Below are 23,861 nucleotides of genomic sequence, written 5' to 3' on the forward strand. Positions count from 1 at the left end.
TTATGCTTGAAAATATAACTGCTGTACAACAAACATTTGGTCAATTTTTGACATTGTATTATAACTCTGTTATGGACCTTCACATTTTTTTCACTTTTCTTTTCTTTCAGATCGTTAAATGTAGTATAGATGGCGTATGATTTTGATATTTCAAACGTTCAGGATTAATAAGAAATAAGCAATCGAATAGTAAGGTATGAAACAAGTTGTAAATAATAGTTTTATAGTTTATTAATGTATCTTTTTATAAAACTGCAGTCCATTGGTAAGTTTTAATGCACGCTAAATTAACTAATTATATGAATCAGTAATTCAGTTTGTTTATAAGGAACTTTTAGCTATATGGTTTCTTACAAACTCCTGCTATAACGAACACATTTTGCTTGACCCTAAGTTCGGTAAAAACGCAGTTTACTGTATACAGGGTATATAGATAATGCCACAGTGGTATCAATTAAATTGAAAGACCATAACTGTTCTAAGGTTTAAACATGAATTTTTGTTCTGTAACCCATACTTCTGTACTACAATTTGATAATCTTACCGTCTAGGTTCAGTTTAAGCAGGATTATTGTTCACGTGAAGTTTTGCAAAATCTATGGTGGTTGATGCTATAGACATAGGATCGTAATTAGATGATTACCCGAACACGGAAAAGTTGAAGAAATGTTAAATGTAATTCGATAATTAAATAACGACCACTTAAGCCATGCTTATAAGGTAATAAAGTTGTGCTGGGTTACTGTTCAGTCACTTAATTAGGGCAATTTAAGCAATCCTACCATTTTGTTTGTATTATTCTTATTCTTTTAAGAACAAAAGTTATCTAAAGAGCCTAGAGTTTCACGTGTCGGATTACTTTCAACAATGTTTTCCAAAGGGCAGCAGATATACTGCCTTTGTTTATCTGCCGCTATTTATGAAATATTCAAAGAAGGCACTGCCTCATCTTGTCCAAAAATATGCGTTTATATCAATCTAAAGGTATTATTCGTTTTATTTGACCTGGCGGGGCGGAGATCATCTATGGCTTATGCAAATAATGGTTATCACAAAAAAACCTAGCAAAATAGGTAGAACGGCAGTGGATACAGACGTAATTCAGTGTGTGTTGTTGCACTATTTTTTTCTATTTAGTTCAGTATTGTCAGTCCTATTCAGGCTATTGAACATATTTATGATATTTACATAATATTTATACGTGTAGATGCGTATGTAATAAATGATAACGAAGATGGCCAGTGAATAAGAAATCAGTTTGACGAATTTACTACATATCCAGCACAATAATGAAGTGGACCGTAGCGAAAATCTACCCTGCCAGATCGATTAAGATAGACTATAGATTTTGGACAAACTCCAACACAGTGTTACTTCCCCTTATCGGTACAATAAATTCTGCCACCACGTAAAAATTGGGCTGAATTTCAGCCGAGTTACATTTTTCTTTATTTCTATTTTGTTGTACGAAGTTTTTATCTCAGTAGTTAAATATTATACATTCTGTTCGTACAACGAACTAAAAACTAAACAAATAATGAAGTAATCACATGGTTGTACCATCGTCACATGATTTGCTTGAAGGCAGGGATGATTGTTAGACAATATTCCTGCGCGTAGGTTGGATTTCGGAATGAAAAAGCAATACTATACAATTATAGAATTGTTCATAGGTTGATATCAGGATTCATCAACCCGAAAAAAGTTATATTCACCGAGCCGAAGGCTTTATATCTCATCACTCACACTGTGAAAATATGAAATCTATATTTTCACACTGTGAGAGATATAGCTCCGCCCCCTCATACATTGTGTATGAATTTTAAATTTTTTGCTTAACACAGGATGAATAAATGTATAGTCAGTCTTGTTATTACAGTTGTATCTTTAATAAAGAAATAAGGAATAAATTTAGACAAAATCAGGTTGATACTCGTTTTCCAAGCACCTACTTCGATCAATTTTTATTTTCGTACTATTTATAACCCAAGATAAGTTGATATGATATGTACTCATTACTTTTCGAACCGTTTTCAGCCAATCAGAGAAACAACAGAAAACAGTCATGTAATAATGCCCTTTATACTGATGTGCAAGACGTTGGGGTTCGGACAAGTTATGTGAACGCTTATTACGCAAAAGGAAAACGCGTTTTCTTCAACAATCAATTACTATCAATTACAGAAATAATATCATCTTAAAGTTGATAAATTCATTGTATGGAAAATATGAAAAACACAAAGTTAGTAAACATTTAAAGTTGCAGGCTTATTTGTATACAAATAGTATCACTAAAATAATTTCGAAAAGGCCGAAGATAATATAACATTGTATTCTTTCAGTTAAATATTTTTATATCTCATCACTCACACTGTAAATCTATATTTTCACACTGTGAGAGATATAGATCTAGCTCCGCTCCCGGCTCATACATTGTGTATGAATTTTAAATTATTTGCTTAACACAGGGTGAAAATTGTAGTCGCACTTTGTTCTTTATAGTATATTTCTCGATTCAAATTATTTTACTTAATGAGAATTTCATAACGTTATGCAGCAGAAAAAAATGGAACTTTATGTTGTGTGCGATTTTCTAACGTCACAACACGTCTGACGTCATGTCTGTTTACGCGCGTCTGTTTCCCGCGCTGAGATTAAAAATTGTTGGAAAATACACATCTCAACGTAATTGAGCATAAAATAAAAAGAAAAATTTTGTTTTTCGTGAATATTGAATATATCACACCTCGAAGATTCTTTGGGCAAAATGGTGGGAATTTGTAAAACGTTAAATTTAAACTAGACTATAAATAGTATCCAACAGAATGGACGTGCACATGAAATATAAGTCCTCGTTTTTATGTGTCTGGAACATGTTCTATTGAAATAAAGTTGTCTAAAATCCAAGCAATTCTACTTCTATTTCTATTTATTAATCGAGTAAGTTTCAGCCAACAATAAAGAATAAGTTTAATGGAATCCGAGTTTATGCTTCACTTCTCTTGCAAATGTCCAGCTTTTCTTCATTTCCTTGTCATCGATCTGAAATGAGATATCTTATTTTGTGTGATCGGTATTGGTATGGAAATTTGCATGCGATATATTTCTGTTGAGTGAAAAAAAATATTCTAAGGCGGTTAAACTTTCTACACTATTTTGAAGGTATAAGAAAACTAAATTTTACTGATGTCTGTCCGTGTCGTTTGTAATTTTTCAATACTCCAATGTGTACCTTTAAGAAAGTATCCATCAGTCTACCGTTACATATGGTCTTATGCCAAATTAACAAGAAATGTATTCTATGTGTCGTTTTGTGACACATCTCTGCACTTCATAGACGGCAGTTCTGCATGTCTCCTTATACATGTATCTCTCGGACATCTTAGCGGAACTACTGACCTACCAGTCCCTCATCCCATGTAGGTAAGTTACTTATGTATATAATGGAGCCCTAAATCAAAAGTCGGTTTGGGGACATTTACTTTAACAAATGACATTTACTTTAAAAAAAGAGGGTGATTTCTTCTTTCTTCTTGATTCATTTTACAACAAAAATATTTGCAATCATTAACTTGTAAAACTAAACCCAAAGAAAGTAACCCATTGTTCCATTAACTGGTGGAAAAATACAGTTGTACAGCTAAAAGTAGTTGTAGTCACCGTTTCAAAATTGAATCCAAAGAACGTAACACTTACATTTACATGAATTGTTCAAAACACTGAATTTAACGAGAAATTATATGTGTAATTGTTTCATTTACAGGTATACAAACACTAAATATTGAAGTTAAATAAAAAAAATATTGTTACACTGGCATCAAGGACTATCTATCTAACATTTTCGTTTGCCGTTTCTCATATAGCCTCTGCAAAATTTATGGAGTTAAAGATGACGAAGACTACCTACCACTTTACCAGATTTACAAATATCTGGAACGTTAAATACAGATGGATCCTTGATCCCGGCTGTTATACCCTGGACCCCTGCAGATAACATTACCTCCACTGTAAAACAAATTGAAGCTGTTGTAATGACAAAAATGCATTTGCATATGAAAATATATGTATAAAACTTACATCAGTTTCAAAACAGGTAAAAGGAATGACACTTTTGATTTGACAAAATGTATTTTGCATATATAACAAAGCTATGTGACCGCAACACCAACTCATATGTAATTGTGCATGTGTATGAAAGAGGCGTGACGCTATCATCTATTTATAGGTGGTCTTGTCGTCCAGTGGTTACACACTGTCAATCCAGAGGTTCGGGGTTTATAGCCCTGTCAAGACAAAGCTTTCTGAGATGTTCTTGAATATTTCCAACCTAAGAACCAATACTTTCTTCAAAAGAAAGACAGCTCAGCGTGTACCGGTGCTATACACCCTGCACTTTAAATGTTTAAAGAGTGAGGCTAAATTAAGTGTCAAGGCCAGTGTCTACTTAAATTCTCACTCCATCTGTTCAGGAGTCTTTCTCGCTTTTTTGTCTAGTTGGCCTGTTCACTAGGTACGTCGGATGAATGGCGCTTGTGTGGCTGCACTTGTATGTAAAGTGCCTTTGAATGTTTTCATAATAAACAGGGCACTGTATAAATCTGGTATAATATGTATGAAGAGAAGAAATATCAGTTCTAATGTAAAATGAAACTGAGAAGTTAAGTGAAAATGTGAAATGATTTGTACTGTAATACTAAATGAAACGACAGTATGAAAAAATATATATTTGCATTTTTAAAAGGGTGTCATTTTCACTGATATACGTGCTACTAATTAAAGTTTTACTTTGACAAAATGTATTTGCAAGCGTGAATATAGAATAAATTTATTCGACAAAAATATTTGCTTAACGAAAAAGGGAGCGATACAGATAACATCTGTTCCGTTGATTAAAGTATCAGAATTTTGTTTTCTGACAAAATGTGTAAGAGAAATGTGTGAGAAAATCTCAACTCCATACTGTAATACAAACTTAATCTGAGGTTTCTAATGTACGATATTCTCTGCTACTGTAAAACAAAGCTAGACAGTTGCCGCATTTGAATATTTATGTAAATGAATGGTTAATAGCTAACATTAATTCCACTGTAAAAGGAACTGGAACTGTTGCTATTTATAAAGAAACTTGCGTGGTCACTCAGGAAACACTGACTTTCTTTCTAAACGTTGTCTGTAAGACTTAAGGTGAAGGATAATGGTCTCAAATGCACTTTTCTTCTTCTTTTTTTCTTTGTAAAATCATAACGAAGAATTACACCGCGCCCTAGAATCGAACTCACAACCTCTCGATTTTTTATCTAGGGATCTACCTATTGAAGTAACAAGGCACCCGCCAAATGCATAACAAAATTTCAACATCCGGCAAATTGCATCAGTAAGTAAAGGTTACTTTAATATTACAGTCTACAAATCCTCCAACAGAAGAAGAAAATCTGGAAAATATACCTCCGTTTATATTTCCGGTACGTTGTGTAACGACTGGGACACACATGTCATTTGTCACAGTAACCACATTCGACACTGTGCCAGTGTTGTAGCTGAAATCCGAAACCATGATGCTTTGGTTCAGTCCAAGCCTATACTGGCTTACGAAAGATGCATTGGCTGAAAAATAAGAAAACACTCTAACTTATAATTTTGTCTTAAAATCGCATCCACTGCAGATAATGTTCTGACAGTCAACTACGCTCGACTATTGCTTTTCAGCAGTCTTTCCTTTATAAGTTGCACAAAATTTGTCTTTGACAGACATCTGCCTGAGAATCATTCAAGGATTTCTGCCAGTAAATATGATACTAAACGTATATATGCTGAAGTGCATGTTTACTTTAAAGATAAATAATACACTTCTTCTTGTAAATGTGTTAACAATTTGCAAGTATATATAGAGAATTCTTAACGTTCAGTAGGGGCTTATACCTAGGATGTATTGTGTGCCTTTCAGTTTTCATTAATATTTATTTCGAAATGTCTAGTTTTGCCGGAGATGTAAAGAGTCTGCTCGTTTCGACACAGTTTCCATTCCTGTTACAGTGTTACCCGTTTCAAATATGTTTTTCTTTGTAATTCAGGTCTGTTAGAAGTAAATACTTAGTCTACCGAAAGCATTTCACCTGTGTTTCTAAAATAAGGAAGCGTTATTCTAAAAGAAAGCAAATCTGAATGACCACCACACTTCCCTCCTCTTCCCAAAACAAATGAACAAATGAAGCAGGGAGGGGGGAGGGGGACAAAAATTATATATTATATTTGCATATTATTTCTGGTGTATAACTAATTTCTGAATGTTCCGATCACACAAAGAAATATTAAACAGTTATCGTACGATGAAGAGGTAAATATGCAAGCTTATCGACCTTGGTGAATATCACTCTGGTCGGGTCTATAGACTTGGATATTCACTGATTAGATCATACAGTAAGTATTTCATTTTATGACAACACTGAAAAAAGAGCAGTAAGGTAAAGTTAGAATCTTTTAGTATACCATGTTCTACCGAGACACCTATAATATACAATAAATGCGAACCATATAATCAAATTATTTAATTACCCCGCTAAATGTGTCCTTAATTCCTATACAAGCTACAACATGCAAATGTGTTTTTCATGTGAAATAAATCGAAAAGGAGTTCAACAAACATGTTTTTTGCTGACAATCATACTTTTCGTTAGGGAAACAACTAGCTATTTAGCACAGAACGTGTTGTTATTTTTTGTTGTTTTCCCCTTTTGTTGTTGTTTTTGTTGTTTCAAGTTTTGTGAGTTTTTGAAGGAATATAACTTTTTTGCGAGGAATTTCACTTTCTATAGACTCCCATGTCACAATTCAGTATTGTACTCAACACTGTTGAAAATCTTTTTATTGCATACCATAATAAAAAGAATTGACAGGAAAAACACAAATATTAAAACATTTTTAAATGACGTTACGAAACATTCCAAATACTTTACAACAAATATTAGTTAAGAAAAATTTCATAACAAAAAGTGTTATACACTTTTTATGCACGATGGGCGGTTATACGTCGGGCGTAATGCTGCCCTAGTGAAATTATTTGTACGGACGTATTAACACCCGAGTGTATAAATCGTGTTAAATACCGCTTTGCTATAAATTATTTCGATTATAATATGCCTGTTATCCAGTACAGCTATAAATATAGAAGCGCTCTTTCTTGGTCGCAAGAAAAACTTTGACGTTAACGTGACGTCATTCTACCGTTAGAGTGTTTTAACATAGACAAGCATCTTAGAATAGTTAATATTCTTCTTTCATAATATGTATGTAAGATGTGTGTACTATCATGCTCCAAAACATTAAAAACAACTTTTCATCATTTTTAAGCCAAACCATGATCATCGGACTGGCAATGTTCTAAGGCGGATCACTGCCAAATGGAATGTAAGCCTCCGCTGGTCTATCAAAAGTAGTTTAAATATAAATAGTACTAATCTTTTTTTTCCTTTCCTTGTGCATTTTCTCGACAGCAACGTGCTTACTTTTACCCTACCGCGTTTCAGTATGTATCACTTTGCATTCTATTGAAATTTGCATGTTCATTTCGCATGCTAGGTAAAAATGGCTGTATAAGAATTTAATGTCTCTAAAAGAGAAATTGAAAGAAACGAAAAGTAATAAATTCAGCAGGTTGTATTTAACGAACTGTAGTTTTCTTATATAAAAGTTAACACCCCGTTTTCTATTTGTTTTTCCAAAGTAGCGATCTAGTTCTAGTAATATAAGTCTCTGAAAATCTGATATGCTGAAAAGCCGTTATGAAGTAAGTGGATTGATATGAAATAAAGAACAGCTGGATTTAGTGGTGTTCAGCCTTCTAACTAAGAATCTGACTGCTTACACTATTATATTTGGTAGTGTAGTTCCATTATACAAGGGAAGAAATCCCGAACGACTTTTTGAATAGAGAATCGGAAGAGTTGTCCCTTCCAATGCAAAAATCGTATGGTTCTTGTGGGTTCCAGTCCAATCTGACTAAAGAACATCCCCTATTTACGCTGCGTTTAGGATCTCAAGACGTGCTACTGATAGCCTCATTCTGACAACACTTCCGCTAGCCAATCAGACGGCTTACTTACAACATTTTGTAAGCATAAGAATCTATATTTAGCCTGGATTTTTCATATCTACAATTCTTACGACGACTACATCACGACTACGCCCTCATGTTTTGAGAGAAATCGTATGTCATGGTATGGACTTGGTCACGTAAAGTGTCAGATAGCCGGTTAGCTCAGTCGGTAGGGCACTTGCCCTGTAAGGAGGGGTCCCGGGTTCGAACCCCGGACTGACTGCACATTTTTCTTACTCTTTGACATTTGACGCTAATTTGATGGTTCAGCCAAATGCTTGTTGAAACAAGTCGTCTGACTGGTTCAAATATAAATAGATTTGCGTAAATAAAAATAGCAATATAGGAAATCCAAAATATACAGAAGACGAATGTGAATGGGTCATTCCCAGATCGTCGTTTAGAAGATCAAGTACTTTAGTCAGCTTTTCTGAAGTGTAAGTTTCGGACATTTATATATACTTAAAAAGGCCGTGAATACATTTCAAATGACGTAGTGCAATACTGGAAGTTATGACACAAAAAAAACTATTACAGTTGGTTAAATTTATATAGGTATGAAATAAAACTAATATACTTACCGGGTATGCAGTTTTGGTTATTCCAAGGCGCTAGTTTCGAACGTGTACATGTTTTGTTTACAATTGTATACTGAACACTCTGAAATATATTCAAACATCATTGAACATACTAGTATGTATATGAAAACTTTCTTTATCATCTAGTTTTATGATCACTACTTAAGGGGACGCATACTTTGAAATTAGAAAAAAAGTGGGTGGGGTATTATAAAATTTACCTGCAAAAAAGTACACGGTTTTGGTAAATGAAATGAATACTGTTTCAACTGTTATAAGTACACAAAGGATTGCTCACTAAAATAAAAATGAGAAAAACTGAAACAAGAAAGTTATTGTTGAATTACATAAGACTTCTTGTGTACATTCAAAGTCAACAATTAAGACTTTTTGGTGCGAAAATAATAGTGCTTCACTTTGTCCAAACATTTATCAATGTCCTACAGATTCTAATTTAAAGAAAGAATGTGAAATAAGTTCACTGTCTTGCTTTTCATTTGGCATATGTGAGCTAAAACACATTATTTAGTTTGTTTACAAAGTAGTGCATAAGAAAAGATACGGTGGTCAAGGAATGCCACATTACAAAACTAAAAGAGTATATTCCCCTTAATACATTAAACATTTATCATTACAGAAGTCTAGTGGCTTACAATAAAGGCCTAGAAATGTTGCCATTATTAATTTTTAACTTGGTATTCATGAATTGCAATGCACTTAAATATCAAAATACATTCAACAAACTTTTGAAAATGTACTGTCTTAAAAATCCCTAAAATAAGGTATGAAATTTTGTTGAGAGGTCCAATCAATGTGTATATGTGCAAAAGCAACATTCTAAACTTGTTCACAAAAGTTACTAATACACAGCAGGAATGTCAATGATCAAAACTGGACGAATATACAGTTATCCTCATTTTAATGTCATTTATAATTTGTCCTTGAATTCTCCACCATACTTTTCATAACTCTGTTTGCACGAGTTGCACGAGAATGCTGTCATTCACGTAAAAAAATGGGGTCAAATAAGTTGTAAATGCAATATCATGTAAACGTAGTTAATGGATTATGCAGTTCAAGATAAACTTTATCTCATAACGTAACGAACATGTATAATGTTGTAACAACAACTTTACTTACACTAATTTAAGTAGCAGTCGGTTTATAAGTGACTTTATCGATTCATTTTGTGTTTTGTTATTGTTGTCAAAAGTATAACGGAAGTGCCTCACAACTGAAGCGGAAACCAGTTTGATGCGCAAAGTAGTCCACTGTAGGTAATATTTTTTGACAAATGTCCACAGAAATTAATAATTTTCTAATATTAAACACGAATATCTGAATAGGATTCATTATTTGATAAGAAATTATAATCATCGACATGTTTTTTTTAAAAATCGTACACGTGCTGACACCTAAGTTGTCTCCCGTTGTTTATTAGAGTTACCTTTCGTCCGGCGCAGTAATACATTTGCAGTGAATCGCCGAGAAGTCGTGGGAAAATTAAAAACCATGTAAACAAACTAAAATTAACCACCTTTTCAAGATTAATTTCAAGTGATCGGCATTATGCATTTAACCCGCCTGACCTGTGTAGCATCTTAGATATCTGTTCTAAGGTATTCATTGTGTAGAATGTCATGTTATGCCCTTGCAATGCTAATCCCACTCTGATTTTTTTGTTTACATTTTTTATCAATGAGAAATATGGCGTCCATCCCGAGATGAACTGACGTGGCGTTAAATTTTTACATGTTTAAGCAAACCTGGTGTGTTAGAAAGAAAATCTCATCCCTTCAACATTATTTGGAACACTGTTATTGTAAAAAACCTGTTTTTTCCTTATACAAAGCTTAATATTTTGTGTTGAATGTACTTTCACAAACACCTCTGTTTTCCTATTACATTCATAGTACCACATCCTTATCCACAAAATACTGAATATTACAGGTGTCCATCAGTATTATATCAGTTTAGGAATATGTTTTTTATTTTCCCACCATCGATTTCTTGAATATGCACCCCTTCCGCATTGCTGTATGAACTGTGAATGTAGCAATATGCGTCCCCTTAATAAAGTGTCACAGGTGTTAAATATAATAAAAGAATATGTTCCAATATTGTTGTTGCCTTATAAAATCCCTATATATATACTCATTGAAAGAAGTCCTATATGTAAAACATTTCCTATAATAATTATTTGCAAAAGATTAGAATATTGTAATATCAGTAGTCAGTAGTTATGTTACACTAGTCAGACGTAGGCCGTAGCATATTTACTAATACATCACCTGTTTACACTCTTTACCTGTCCTCTATTATTATGTAAATTAGTTTCAGGTCTTTGGTGTACGCCGATTGGCTATTGATAATAGACAATCGCCATTACATCTGAGAACTGCTATATCTATGAATTATACATTCATATTTAACATAGAATATTAAAGTCTGTTTATTTACAAATTACAGGTAATGCATTGCAAAACATTGTGTGATCTTTTCCCAAGACCTATATGCAAATGAATATTTGATATATTGTTGCGTTTTCATGTATTTGTAAGTTTTCTTTATACCATTGTTTAAGTTGACCTCCGGCCGTTGACCGCCATGTTTGTTTACATGTTTGTTTACATTTTGTATGTACATTACATTTAATATAATATAATACAATATAATAGATTGATAATAGACAATCGCCATTACATCTGAGAACTGCTATATCTATGAATTATACATTCATATTTAACATAGAATATTAAAGTCTGTTTATTTACAAATTACAGTGTTACATCATTACATCGACAAGCCCCTTATAGAACCCATAATACCCAAAACACTGAGCAAACCAAACGGCGACAAAAGCTCCTAACCCATCCATTGTGAATTATTGTAGTTTTTGAAATAATTTATCACCAAAAGGCAAAATACCGCCACTGTTTCATATATTTAAATGAAACATAATGGTGGACCAGTTCATAGTTTTCAGAACGGGAACAGTCGAACTTGTGCAGTTTTCTTTCATTTACTTTTATAAACCGTTACAACTCTTTATTTTGTAAACATTGATAGATATGTAGAACGGGCGCGACAGTATTTTTAGAAGCTACCATCACGTGAGCAGCAAATCAAAAGTGCGCATGTAGTTTCAAAATTGATGGGTCAGTTTTATATATTCGTCTACCGATTAGGGAAGTCAGCATGATTTAATTTGCCTTATTTAGGTAAGAACCATTAAATCGTATAAATAGAAAATGATAACGAGAACGTCATCGGAAAAGTCGATTATACTTTATTGGTAATTCAGGGTTTTCCTCATGGTAAATCAGAGTTTTCTATTCAATTCAAAAGAAGTGCAATCTTACGGCGTTTAGAAGTGAAAACAAAACAATAACATAGAATAAGTCAAAACACTAAGTTTATGATTAAGTCATTGACTCCTCGTTAGCCGAGAGGTTACGGTATTTCTATTATACCTTTTCGTCGGGAGTTCAATCCCCATTTTGTCAGTTTGCATTAAATACTTTGTGTAAGTTTGTTTTTCTCTGGTTTCTAATTTATTGTTTTGTTTCTTATTTTCGTATAAGATTGGAAGTATCTATTAATCAATCAATCCTAAAATTATGGCCGGGCAATGTCTGTATTAAAGTGAAATGAAAGATTGTTATGAACATAATCCGTACAGGTTTGAAAATATCACAAGACAGCTTAAAAAAAAACTTTAGATCATATCAAAGGCTGAATGTATTTAGAAATAATGACGTGCAGTTGTGACATATAATTTTAGTGAACATGTTAGAACTAGATTTACTAACTGGTTTTGACTTCATTGAATTGCAGTGAAGAAAAAGATCAAATTTAATGGGTCTGGGAATCGAACTTACGACGAAAAAGTTTAGTTCGAATACCGTCACCGCACTAGGCCAACGAGAAATCACTGGCTGCATCGTTAACGTACTTAGTGTACTGACTTTATTTTATGCAGTTGTTGTGTTTGTTCTTATTTCAAAACGTCAAAACAGTGTGCGATACCAATACGTGTGCGCTCTTGAAAATCACGAGAAGTGTGCTGACGGGAATTCAGTCTTTTTTATAAACCATGAAACCCTTATCAGAAATTGTAGACGAATGTTTTTATTTTAAATGTACTAGAAAAACAACGATTTTCAACAGAATTTTGCAGCACATAATGTGATAAAGCAAAAATTAAAAAAAAAAAAAACTGACTTCACGATGTTTGGGTTAGTCGCTTTAATTAAAGCAGCATGCCTCAAGATCGTTCGACAACAAAAAGAATTTTTTAGATATCTTGAAATAAATGCTTTATTTCTTAAGAATGCTTTAAAACTTAATTAATTACTGACAAACTTTATGTTACGGAAACATATGAGAATTTGCTGTTTTTACTACTGTTTACGATGAAAATCGAACAGCGTTAGTCACGCTTTTACTCCAGGTAAACAGTCTCGATCATAAATATCTATATTTTGCGTTCATTATTCACAACTTGTAGATGTCTCTGGAACTTTTCTAAGCCTTGTAAAATTACTTGTGGTGTTCCGCAAGGGTCAATACTAGGACCTCTTTTGTTTTTAATTTATGTGAATGATATGTCTGCAGTGGTTAAAAATAAACTGTTACTCTATGCTGATGATTCTGCTATAATGGTCTCTGGTAAAACTAAGTCATCTATTGAAAATGATCTAGCTAAAGATCTTGAAATGGTTAGTCAATGGTTAATTGATAATAAATTGTCTCTACATCTGGGTAAAACTGAATCTATTATATTTGGTTCGAAGCCTAAACTTAGGACTAATAGGGACCTTAATATAAAGTGTAATGGTCAAATTATTAATCCTACCTCAGCTGTCAAATACTTGGGTGCAACCTTAGATCAGAGTTTAACTGGTGAATCTATGGCTAGTTCCATTATTAAGAAAGCTAATGCCAGGTTAAAATTTCTTTATAGAAAGAAGGCCTATCTTAATGAACATACTAAAAGACTTTTGGTTTTATCCCTTATTCAATGCCATTTTGACTATGCTTGTTCATTTTGGTATCCTGGTTTAACAAAATTTTGGAAGGACAAACTACAGGTTACACAAAATAAATTGATCCGATTTGTATTGAACTTGGAACACAGATGTCATATTGAACAACATCATTTTATTTCCCTAGACTGGTTACCCGTTTCCAGAAGAGTTGAACAAATTACTCTTTTTCATGTTTTTAAAATAAAAATGGTCAATCCCCTGATTACATGGGTCATCATATCGTTAAACAGGATTCTGTTCACACATACCAAACTAGATCTAGCCAAAATGGGTCATTTGTGCCACCGAAAGTTAAAGGTTTTGGCCTAAAGTCTTTTTCCTACTTGGGCTGCAAGTTATGGAACATGCTGCCTCCCCACATAAGACAATTGCCCAACATATCTAGTTTTAAAAGGGCGGTAAAGGACCACTTTCTTAACGATAAGCTTCATTGCTGAACTTATGTGTTCTTTCTGTTATCTAGTCCCTGGTTGTAATGCATTTTTTTAAGAAATTATATTTTTACAATGTACTGTGATATTGATGTGATATTGGTGTCTATTTATTCATATGTCTTTCATTTAATTAAGAATCATAAATTGAGCAATTATAATTACATATGCATAACATATACGTTTATTTATAATAATGAACTCGGTAATTTTTTTATATATATTCATGTTAATGTTTCATGCCTCTCTATGTCAGACCATTGGTACCAAGGACCACAATGGAAATAAGAGATTTTTTTTCTCTTTCTTGTGTCATCCTTGATATTGATGTGACTGACATAGTTCATAACACATTACTTCATATGACAACTTTTATATTTGATTATAAATTTTATTATATGCATGTATTGTAACTATGTTATGTTTTGCTCAATCATCGAAATAAATCTATCTATCTATCTATCTACTACTTCAGCTACAGCGCTATTGGTTACGACAACGGCAAAATGTTTTTATTGCTGCGGCGGTCCGGGGTTCGATTCCCGGCGCGGTCAAACACTTTTCTAGATTTGGAACTTTTAAAATATTTTATAAACAAAAATTCATATTCTAATGTTCATTATATGACCAAGCTTCAATTTGAAAGAAAGACTATTTTTAGCCAAATCTGGCGGCATGCTGCTTTAATAAGTTGCTAGAAACTCCTTTTTCAAATCGCCATCAATTTAAAGTAATCGCTCAGAAAAGTTTATAGGGTTTATAACAATTGTTCATTTTAGCAACATGCATTATCGTTATATTTATATCGTAAGCTCTAAATTACCTAAAGTATATTTCTCAGTCCCTTTTTTACAAAACTTCGTCTTCATTATGATAATTAACAAATAATCAAGGCCTTCGCGTTGTTTATCGTCTGATTTACCATGGTTCAGAGTTCAGATGCGTAGGAATAAAACCACGAGGGCGTTAGCCCGAGTGGTTAAATACTGAAGCATCTGAACTCTGAACCGTGGTAAATTAGACGGTAAATCACAAGAAGGCCTTGATTGTTTTCATTCTGACATGATATACTTTAATAAATATTTTACTGGACTTCATTTACGCGATGAGTAATGTATCGGACGTCATGTGGCAATCTGACGTCATAATTGACGTCATAATGCTCTCTTAGCGGTCCGCGCGTCAACTGTTGTTTATCGCAGAATATACAGAGCTTCGTTTTCTTCTTTCTTCAGATGCTTCAGTATTTAACCACTCGAGCTAACGCCCTCGTGGTTCAATTTCTGCGCATCTGAACTCTGAACCGAGGTAAATCAGGCGATAAACCACTCGAAGGCCTTGATTATTTGTTAAATATAATGACTAGTAGGTGGCGCCAAAACACGTACTGACTTCCTGCTGTGATGTCATAATATTTTACGCCAAAACAAGTAACGTCGTGTGAAACTTGAGATCAAAACACGAAAACATGACAGTTGCAAATCATGTATTTTTCTGAAATAAGCTATGAGTAGTTGATTCTGGTAATGATACAGTTGTTATCTTTTAGGCCTGGTCGACATGATAAAGGATAATAATTGTAAAATTGTTTTAAAAGTCGTTAAGTTATTTCATATCATATCGTTCTATCTTTCACAGTGTTATAAACCGTTCAAATAGGAAAATAACCGCTCATATCAGCAACTGTTTATATATTCATATCGTTTGAATCGTTCATATCGTAAATCGTTCATATCATTTAACTCAATCATTATCGTATATCGTATATCGTTTAAATCATAAATCGTTCATATCATTAAACTCAATCATATTGTAAATTGTTCATATCGTAAATTCTTCATATCATTGAAATTAATCATATCGTTATAATCAATCATATCGTTAAATCATTCATATCGTCCAGTGTTAGCCACATCTATAAAATGTATTTTATAACGATCAAAACTACAATAAACAGTTAAAACATACCTCGTTATACAGTTGCAAGAACGTGTACTGTTTTGTCAAGCTCCCAGTAGTAGCCGTTTCTTCACCATAGACCCTTTGCTCTTTAGCGTCATATGCTATTTGAATGTATGCCTGGAATAAGCCACAATAAGAACAATTTAAAATATTAGATAGTAAGCTTCATTTACTTCTAATGCTTAAATGACAATAAAAGCAGACAGAATTCATAGATTAATAAAAACTTTTTATCTAAATAATTCATGTACTCTTTATGTTGCAGGTGCGTCGCGAGACATCTGGTATAATAGTGCAGTCGCAATGCTCTAAACATATCTACAACAGTGCAGCCGCAATGCTCTAAACATATCTATAATAGTGCAGCTCTATTGCTCTAAACATATCTACAATAGTGCAGCCGCAATGCTCTAAACATATGTACAATAGTGCAGCTCTGTTGCTCTAAACATATCTACAACAGTGCAGCCGCAATGCTCTAAACATATCTACAATAGTGCAGCTCTATTGCTCTAAACATATCTACAATAGTGCAGCCGCAATGCTCTAAACATATCTGTAATAGTGCAGCTCTGTTGCTCTAAACATATCTACAACAGTGCAGCCGCAATGCTCTAAACATATCTATAATAGTGCAGCTCTATTGCTCTAAACATATCTACAATAGTGCAGCCGCAATGCTCTAAACATATCTATAATAGTGCAGCTCTATTGCTCTAAACATATCTACAATAGTGCAGCCGCAATGCTCTAAACATATCTATAATAGTGCAGCTCTATTGCTCTAAACATATCTACAATAGTGCAGCCGTAATGCTCTAAACATATCTATAATAGTGCAGCCGCAATGCTCTAAACATATCTATAATAGTGCAGCCGCAATGCTCTAAACATATCTATAAGAGTGCAGCTCTATTGCTCTAAACATATCTACAATAGTGCAGCCGTAATGCTCTAAACATATCTATAATAGTGCAGCCGTAATGCTCTAAACATATCTATAATAGTGCAGCCGCAATGCTCTAAACATATCTATAATAGTGCAGCTCTATTGCTCTAAACATATCTACAATAGTGCAGCCGTAATGCTCTAAACATATCTACAATAGTGCAGCCGCAATGCTCTAAACATATCTGTAATAGTGCAGCCGCAATGCTCTAAACATATCTATAATAGTGCAGCTCTATTGCTCTAAACATATCTACAATAGTGCAGCCGCAATGCTCTAAACATATCTATAATAGTGCAGCTCTATTGCTCTAAACATATCTACAATAGTGCAGCCGCAATGCTCTAAACATATCTATAATAGTGCAGCTCTATTGCTCTAAACATATCTACAATAGTGCAGCCGCAATGCTCTAAACATATCTATAATAGTGCATCTCTATTGCTCTAAACATATCTACAATAGTGCAGCCGCAATGCTCTAAACATATCTATAATAGTGCATCTCTATTGCTCTAAACATATCTACAATAGTGCAGCCGTAATGCTCTAAACATATCTACAGTAGTGCAGCCGCAATGCTCTAAACATATCTGTAATAGTGCAGCCGTAATGCTCTAAACATATCTACAATAGTGCAGCCGTAATGCTCTAAACATATTTACAATAGTGCAGCCGCAATGCTCTAAACATATCTGTAATAGTGCAGCCGTAATGCTCTAAACATATCTGTAATAGTGAAGCCGCAATGCTCTAAACATATCTGTAATAGTGCAGCCGTAATGCTCTAAACATATCTACAATAGTGCAGCCGCAATGCTCTAAACATATCTACAACAGTGCAGCCGTAATGCTCTAAACATATCTACAACAGTGCAGCCGCAATGCTCTAAACATATCTGTAATAGTGCAGCTCTGTTGCTCTAAACATATCTACAATAGTGCAGCTGCAATGCTCTAAACATATCTACAATAGTGCAGCCACATTGCTAAAAACATATCTACAATAGTGCAGCCGTAATGCTCGAAACATATCTGCAATAGTGTAGCCGCATTGCTCTTAGCATATCTACAGTAGTGCAGCCGCATTGTTCTAAACATATCTACAATAGTGCAGCCGTAATGCGCTAAACATATCTATAATAGTGCAGCCATTATGCTCTAAACATATTTATAATATTGCAGCCATAATGCTCTAAACATATGTACAATAGTGCAGCCGTATTGCTCTAAAACGTATCTACAATAGTTCAGCTGCATTGCTCTAAACATATCTACAATAGTGCAGCCGTAATGCTCCAAACATATCTACAATAGTGCAGCCATTATGCTCTAAACATATTTATAATATTGCAGCCATAATGCTCTAAACATATGTACAATAGTGCAGCCGTATTGCTCTAAAACGTATCTACAATAGTTCAGCTGCATTGCTCTAAACATATCTACAATAGTGCAGCCGTAATGCTCTAAACATATGTACAGTAGTGCAGCCGTATTGCTCTAAAACATATCTGCAATAGTTCAGATGCATTGCTCTAAACATATCTGCAATAGTGCAGCCGCACTGCTCTAAACAAATCTACAATAGTACAGCCGTAATGCTCTATAAATATTTGCAATAGTGCAGCCGCATTGCTTAAAATATATCTGCAATTGTGCAGCCGAAATGCTCTAAATATATCAACAATAGACATGCAAGTCTTATTGCTCTAAACATATCTGTAATCGTGCTGCTCTTTTGCTCTTAACATATCTACAACAGTACAGACGTTATACTCTAAACATATCTACCATAGTGCATCTCTATTGTTCTAAACATATCTGTAATAGTGCAACCGTATTACTCTAAACATATCTACAATAGTGCAGCCGTATTGCTTCAAATATATCTACAACAGTGCATCCATATTACTCTAAACATATCTACCATAGTGCATCTCTATTGTTCTAAACATATCTGTAATAGTGCAACCGTATTACTCTAAACATATCTACAATAGTGCAGCCGTATTGCTTCAAATATATCTACAACAGTGCAGCCATATTACTCAAAACATATCTATAATAGTTAATAGTGCAGCCGTGTTGCTCTAAACATATGTACAATAATGCAGTCGCAATGCTCTAAACAGATCTACAATAGTGCAGCCGTTTTGCCCTTAACATACCTACAATAGTGCAGCCGTATTGCTCTAAATATATCTACAATATTACAGCCGGCCCGTATTGCTCAAATCATATCCACAATTCGGCAGCCGTATTGCTCTAAACACATCTACAATATCTACAGTAGCGCAGCCACATTACTCTAAATATATATACCATTGTACATTTTTCAAAATATTTTCATAGAACAGCCGTGTTGCTCCAATCAAATAAAAATAGTGCATGCATATTGTTCTCAACTTATTTATGATGGGCGAGTCTTCATTGACCATAATGCAAACTATCTATGATTGGGTAGTCTTCATTGGCCATACGCAGTGTAACATTTTTATACTTTTTGTAAAATAGCCTTTTTTCTTTATCGAGAAATATACCATTTGAAACTAAGTGTAACTTTCAAATTATCGACGCAGAATTTTGAGCTAGTCTTGAAATTTTGAACATTAAAAAAATGACTTGGTGGGTGCCAAGATCACTCTGCGATCTCTTGTTAAAATTGGTATCCTAAAGGAACACAAAGCTTTGAATAATCTGTGTTCCTTGCAGGAATTCGGTTTTTGGGACACTATCAGTGTCGAGGCCTGTCTTTAGATCCGGTGAAGAAGATATTGCAAAGCTGTATCACAGGGTTATTTTACTAGTAGATCTGGGATGCTGTATTCGACTCGAGTGGATTTTACCAGCGCCTAGTGTGATCAAATTTTGCAATATCCACGAAGCCGAATACAAAATCCTAGATCTTGCTACTGTTGTCAGACTCATTCATTATATATCTCCACATTTCTGTTTGCTGTTTTGTAATCAAATGAAATTTTAGATGTTTTCAGATGTTAGAATAGAAAAAATGACGTTTTTGTGTGCGCAATTTATAGAACTGTGAGAGGTCATCTATATTAAAGGCAGTAGTCCAACAACATACAACACAAAAGGTACAATATGGATTTATTCTGCCTGTTCATATTTACTTTTAAAATGCAAGCTGTATTGATGACCGAATGCATGTAGGTATACAATAAACCATATTCCTAGTTTCGGTGTTATATCACTTACATTTGTGATAGCCGTGTCGCCCTCATCATTCATCGACCCAGCAAGTATTCCCTCCACAGCTTCCCACTGGTCAGGATAACAACACGGCTTAATCTGACATTGTACCACTGAGGTTAAAGCAAACACGGACAGAAGTATCCTCAGAAACATTTTTCTTTTTTCTGAAAGTGAAATATGTATTGCATGACTTCTTATTCATTCCGTTTGTCAATAGTTTATGCTATATGTCTGGTCTATATTCAACATCAGAACTTGAAAAACAAATATTTATGAAAATGCACTTCAGATGTCATATATTAATAAATCCCTTACTGAATGTGTTGCCAGTCAATAAATGTAAACAATATGCTGTATTTCATGAATAAAAACAACTATTAAGGTATATGTATAAATAATCACAAATATTCATGAAATTCTTGATGAATTACAGAACGATTTTATCATTATAATAAGCATATTTTCTAAATGTTAAAATTTCACCGGAGCAATCAGCTGGATTGAAATGCAGCTAATCATTTACATATTATACTAGTATGTTTTGTTGTTTTGTGTTTTGCACGTCGTTGCTTAAAACGGTCGAGACAGTTAATGTCTGGCTTAAATATTTAAAGGAGCAGAGTATAGAAATCCATATCAGAATTTCACCTTTATATAATTTTGTTTGGAAAACAATAATGTGATCCTAACATTTTAAAACAGCAGTTTTTAAAGTGCTGAGGTTACAAGTAGAATGTAATGAATTGTACCCTTTAACCAGCAGTTTCAACAAACCAACAACAAAGGAATAGTCAGTATTTGTCAGGTGAGTTGGAAGTTACGCAGATACAATACTTTCAAGCTTTTGATGGTCGATGATTCGCTTGTCGTCCGTCTGGATATTATTTTAGGCACCGGTAGACACCTTACTTTTGAGTGCTATCTTCTAGGCAAACGACAAAAGCTGGACTCGAACCCAAACCGATAAGGAACAAGTGATTTTAAACTAGCGACGTTAACCATATGGTCACAAAATCCCCTAAGTATTAGCTTATAATGTCCCTTAAGGGCTTCCGTATTACGAGCATTGTAATGTATTTTAACGAAATATGCTAAACGTTCAATTTCTAACGATGTAAAGCTTACTGCAAAATATCAAATATTGAACAATAGTAGCTTTGTGGATCACCTTTAAAATTAAAAATTAAAACTTCTGTTATTGATATTAACAAAACTATCATAAACTTCACATTTGTGAAATCATTTTTGGTTATTTCAAGGACTTGGAAATCAATTTCTAGATTTTATTTAATGTATTACTATCATTGAAAATTTTAGGGTCTATCTCTACTACACTTATTTCAAATGCTGTTTTAATGTACAGCATTAAACGATTAACAATATTTCCGAATCACTACAATTGAAAAACGCATCATGGCGAATAAATACAGTGAAAAGCAGTGTAAAACAAATCATAATAAAATAAAACTCACCTAACTTGCAGTTAGTGGCGCATAAACTTAACCCAAATCCTGCTAAAACTATCAAACAAAGATGGATACGCAAATATGCCCAAATACCCGTGATACGTAGTCATAAACCAGGACATGTAAATCTGTACCACGAGTCATATGATAACGTTAAAATCTAAATTTAGATTCAATGTCGCTATATAAATTATTCATATCTTACAAGTTTTCAGTTTATTGACTTCCTTCATAATTAACTCGTATTTAAGGTGGCATATTACGCATTAAGAAATTTTATTTGCTATTTTAAGTACCTAATTTTATATTTACAAACTTTCATAGTAGTCATCACTATTAAGATATAGGTCTCTAAAAGAACTAAAATTTCGTATCATCAGTGTTTGAAACTAGCTTTAAAATACAGTTAAAGAGGACCTCCGTATACCCATAGGCCTTCCTATTCGCTGCTTGTGGTCCGGGGCCTGTGTTTTGATATATATCTTCAAACTATGTTTCGTATGCCCTTCGATGTGTAGAGGCAGAGGGTTATCAAACCAGCAACCAGAAATTATCAAATTTTCGACTCGCATGCTTATTATGCCAGGTTATTCAATACCTAATAAACAAATCCATTAAGTATATCATATCATGGGAAATTATGGTGGTTGTTTCCTACAGTTTCACTTGTATAGATAAATTATAGACGAATCAAGTTACTATAGTTGAACTTTCTGTCCACGCGCAAACATTTTGACGGGGTGATCACAGCGCGTGACCCCTGACTATCGACCAATCCAAAGGCGACTTTCGTTTTAAAGTTTTGCATGACTACTTTCATTTTCTTTACTTCCGGAAATAGCTGAAGGTCGCGTGACGTCATTTTCTGTGTTGTCAAAAACATACATATGCCTGGCGAGAATGCATAAAAACATGCCCGGTGTCCTAAGGATTAGGGTAGCATGTTTTCAAAAGTTGACGACGTGTTATTTTTGCACGCAAGACAGCCTTTACTCGTGTTTTCGTTGACGGTGCAGGGAAAAATTAGCTTACACCCCGGGTCCTGATATTTGAAGAATAAGGTATTAAAGAAAAAAATGTACTAGTATATCACGAGTTGAATGCGCGAATAAAATATTTGGCTCTCGGGTAACTGTTTTACGGTAACTCGACAGAGCCTCGTTACCGCCTAACAAGTAACCCTCGAACCAGATATTTCGTTGTATTTTACTTGTAAATGGATAGATTCCACCGATGGAAACGGATATACAAATGTTAAGTTTCGATTTCAGTGACACAACCGTCATCATTCGGATACGTCCGTAAAATTTCCGTAAGGAGTCGGAAACGGCTAATTTGCCTAAGGAAGTGGATATTCATACGGCACTCCCGTACGAATAGTGAAATAGCCCGCCTACCTGTCTTTCCCTTGCAATCATAATCAATTCGTTCGTTCAGAAATGAAACTGTTTATAAAATGGCTTGAACATTTACACGGGTGGTAAACGCGCAATCAAATTCCCACTGGGAATACGCTTAAAATGGGTTACGCGACTTCCGGTGCTGGTGTTGCGCATCAATATATACAAAATCGAGGTAGGTGGCTTTTTGTTTTTGTAAATAATGAAACATTTACGAGTGTTTTCGAAAACAAGCAAAATGCTATTCGACTCAAAAATGAATAAAGATCATATGTTTGAAATACCAAATTATTAATTTAAGAATCAGCCCTGTTATCACGAAAACGCTGCTGGCTCGATATGTCAAAAAAGCATGGAATCATGAAAAATGCAAATTTTCTAACTCTTGTGCCTTCTTTCTGGAAATGAGCCGCTTCTAATGATCAAACATGTGTAAAACAGTCATGAATATTACATACACTTGAATGAAATATTGCTTTTGGGGGAAAGATTGCCAAAAAAAAAAACAATCGGGAATGGGGTTGCGCCCCGGGAATGGAGTTGCGCGTATACATTATATACATTATGATGTATACGAGCAACTCCATTCCCGGTGCGCAACCCCATTCCCGATGATTTTTGTCAATTATGTCCACGTAAACAGGACTTGAAGCAAATGATTTTGATATGTGTTACTTCATAACAGTTGAGCTATCATAAAAAGCATCAGATGTTCT

The 23,861-nt window shown here is 34.1% G+C and overlaps 1 protein-coding gene across 1 annotated transcript; it reads right to left on the bottom strand.

Moving 5' to 3' along the window:
* Positions 1 to 213: 213 nt before the first annotated feature.
* LOC128554707 (mammalian ependymin-related protein 1-like) lies at positions 214 to 21,908 on the bottom strand. The gene is made up of 7 exons (XM_053536019.1): positions 21,752 to 21,908; positions 20,283 to 20,443; positions 16,121 to 16,231; positions 8,674 to 8,752; positions 5,446 to 5,604; positions 3,908 to 4,005; positions 214 to 3,042 (listed from the first exon to the last, which is right to left on the bottom strand). Exons 2-7 carry the CDS (start codon positions 20,430 to 20,432, stop codon positions 2,971 to 2,973), a joined length of 669 nt encoding a protein of 222 aa, XP_053391994.1. The 5' UTR covers positions 20,433 to 20,443; positions 21,752 to 21,908; the 3' UTR covers positions 214 to 2,970.
* Between the last annotated feature and the right edge of the window lie 1,953 nt (positions 21,909 to 23,861).

This window comes from Mercenaria mercenaria, chromosome 2 (assembly GCF_021730395.1).
Source record: "Mercenaria mercenaria strain notata chromosome 2, MADL_Memer_1, whole genome shotgun sequence".
NCBI classification, from domain to species: Eukaryota; Metazoa; Mollusca; class Bivalvia; order Venerida; family Veneridae; genus Mercenaria; species Mercenaria mercenaria.

Coding starts and splice junctions, on each gene's coding strand:
- LOC128554707 (XM_053536019.1), bottom strand. CDS start 20,432: ATGTTTCTGAGGATACTTCTGTCCGTGTTTGCTTTAACCTCAGTGGTA. Junction 5,605..8,673: donor TAACCAAAACTGCATACCCG/GTAAGTATATTA, acceptor CTTATTTTTCAG/CCAATGCATCTTTCGTAAGC. Junction 4,006..5,445: donor TACCGGAAATATAAACGGAG/GTATATTTTCCA, acceptor TTTGTTTTACAG/TGGAGGTAATGTTATCTGCA.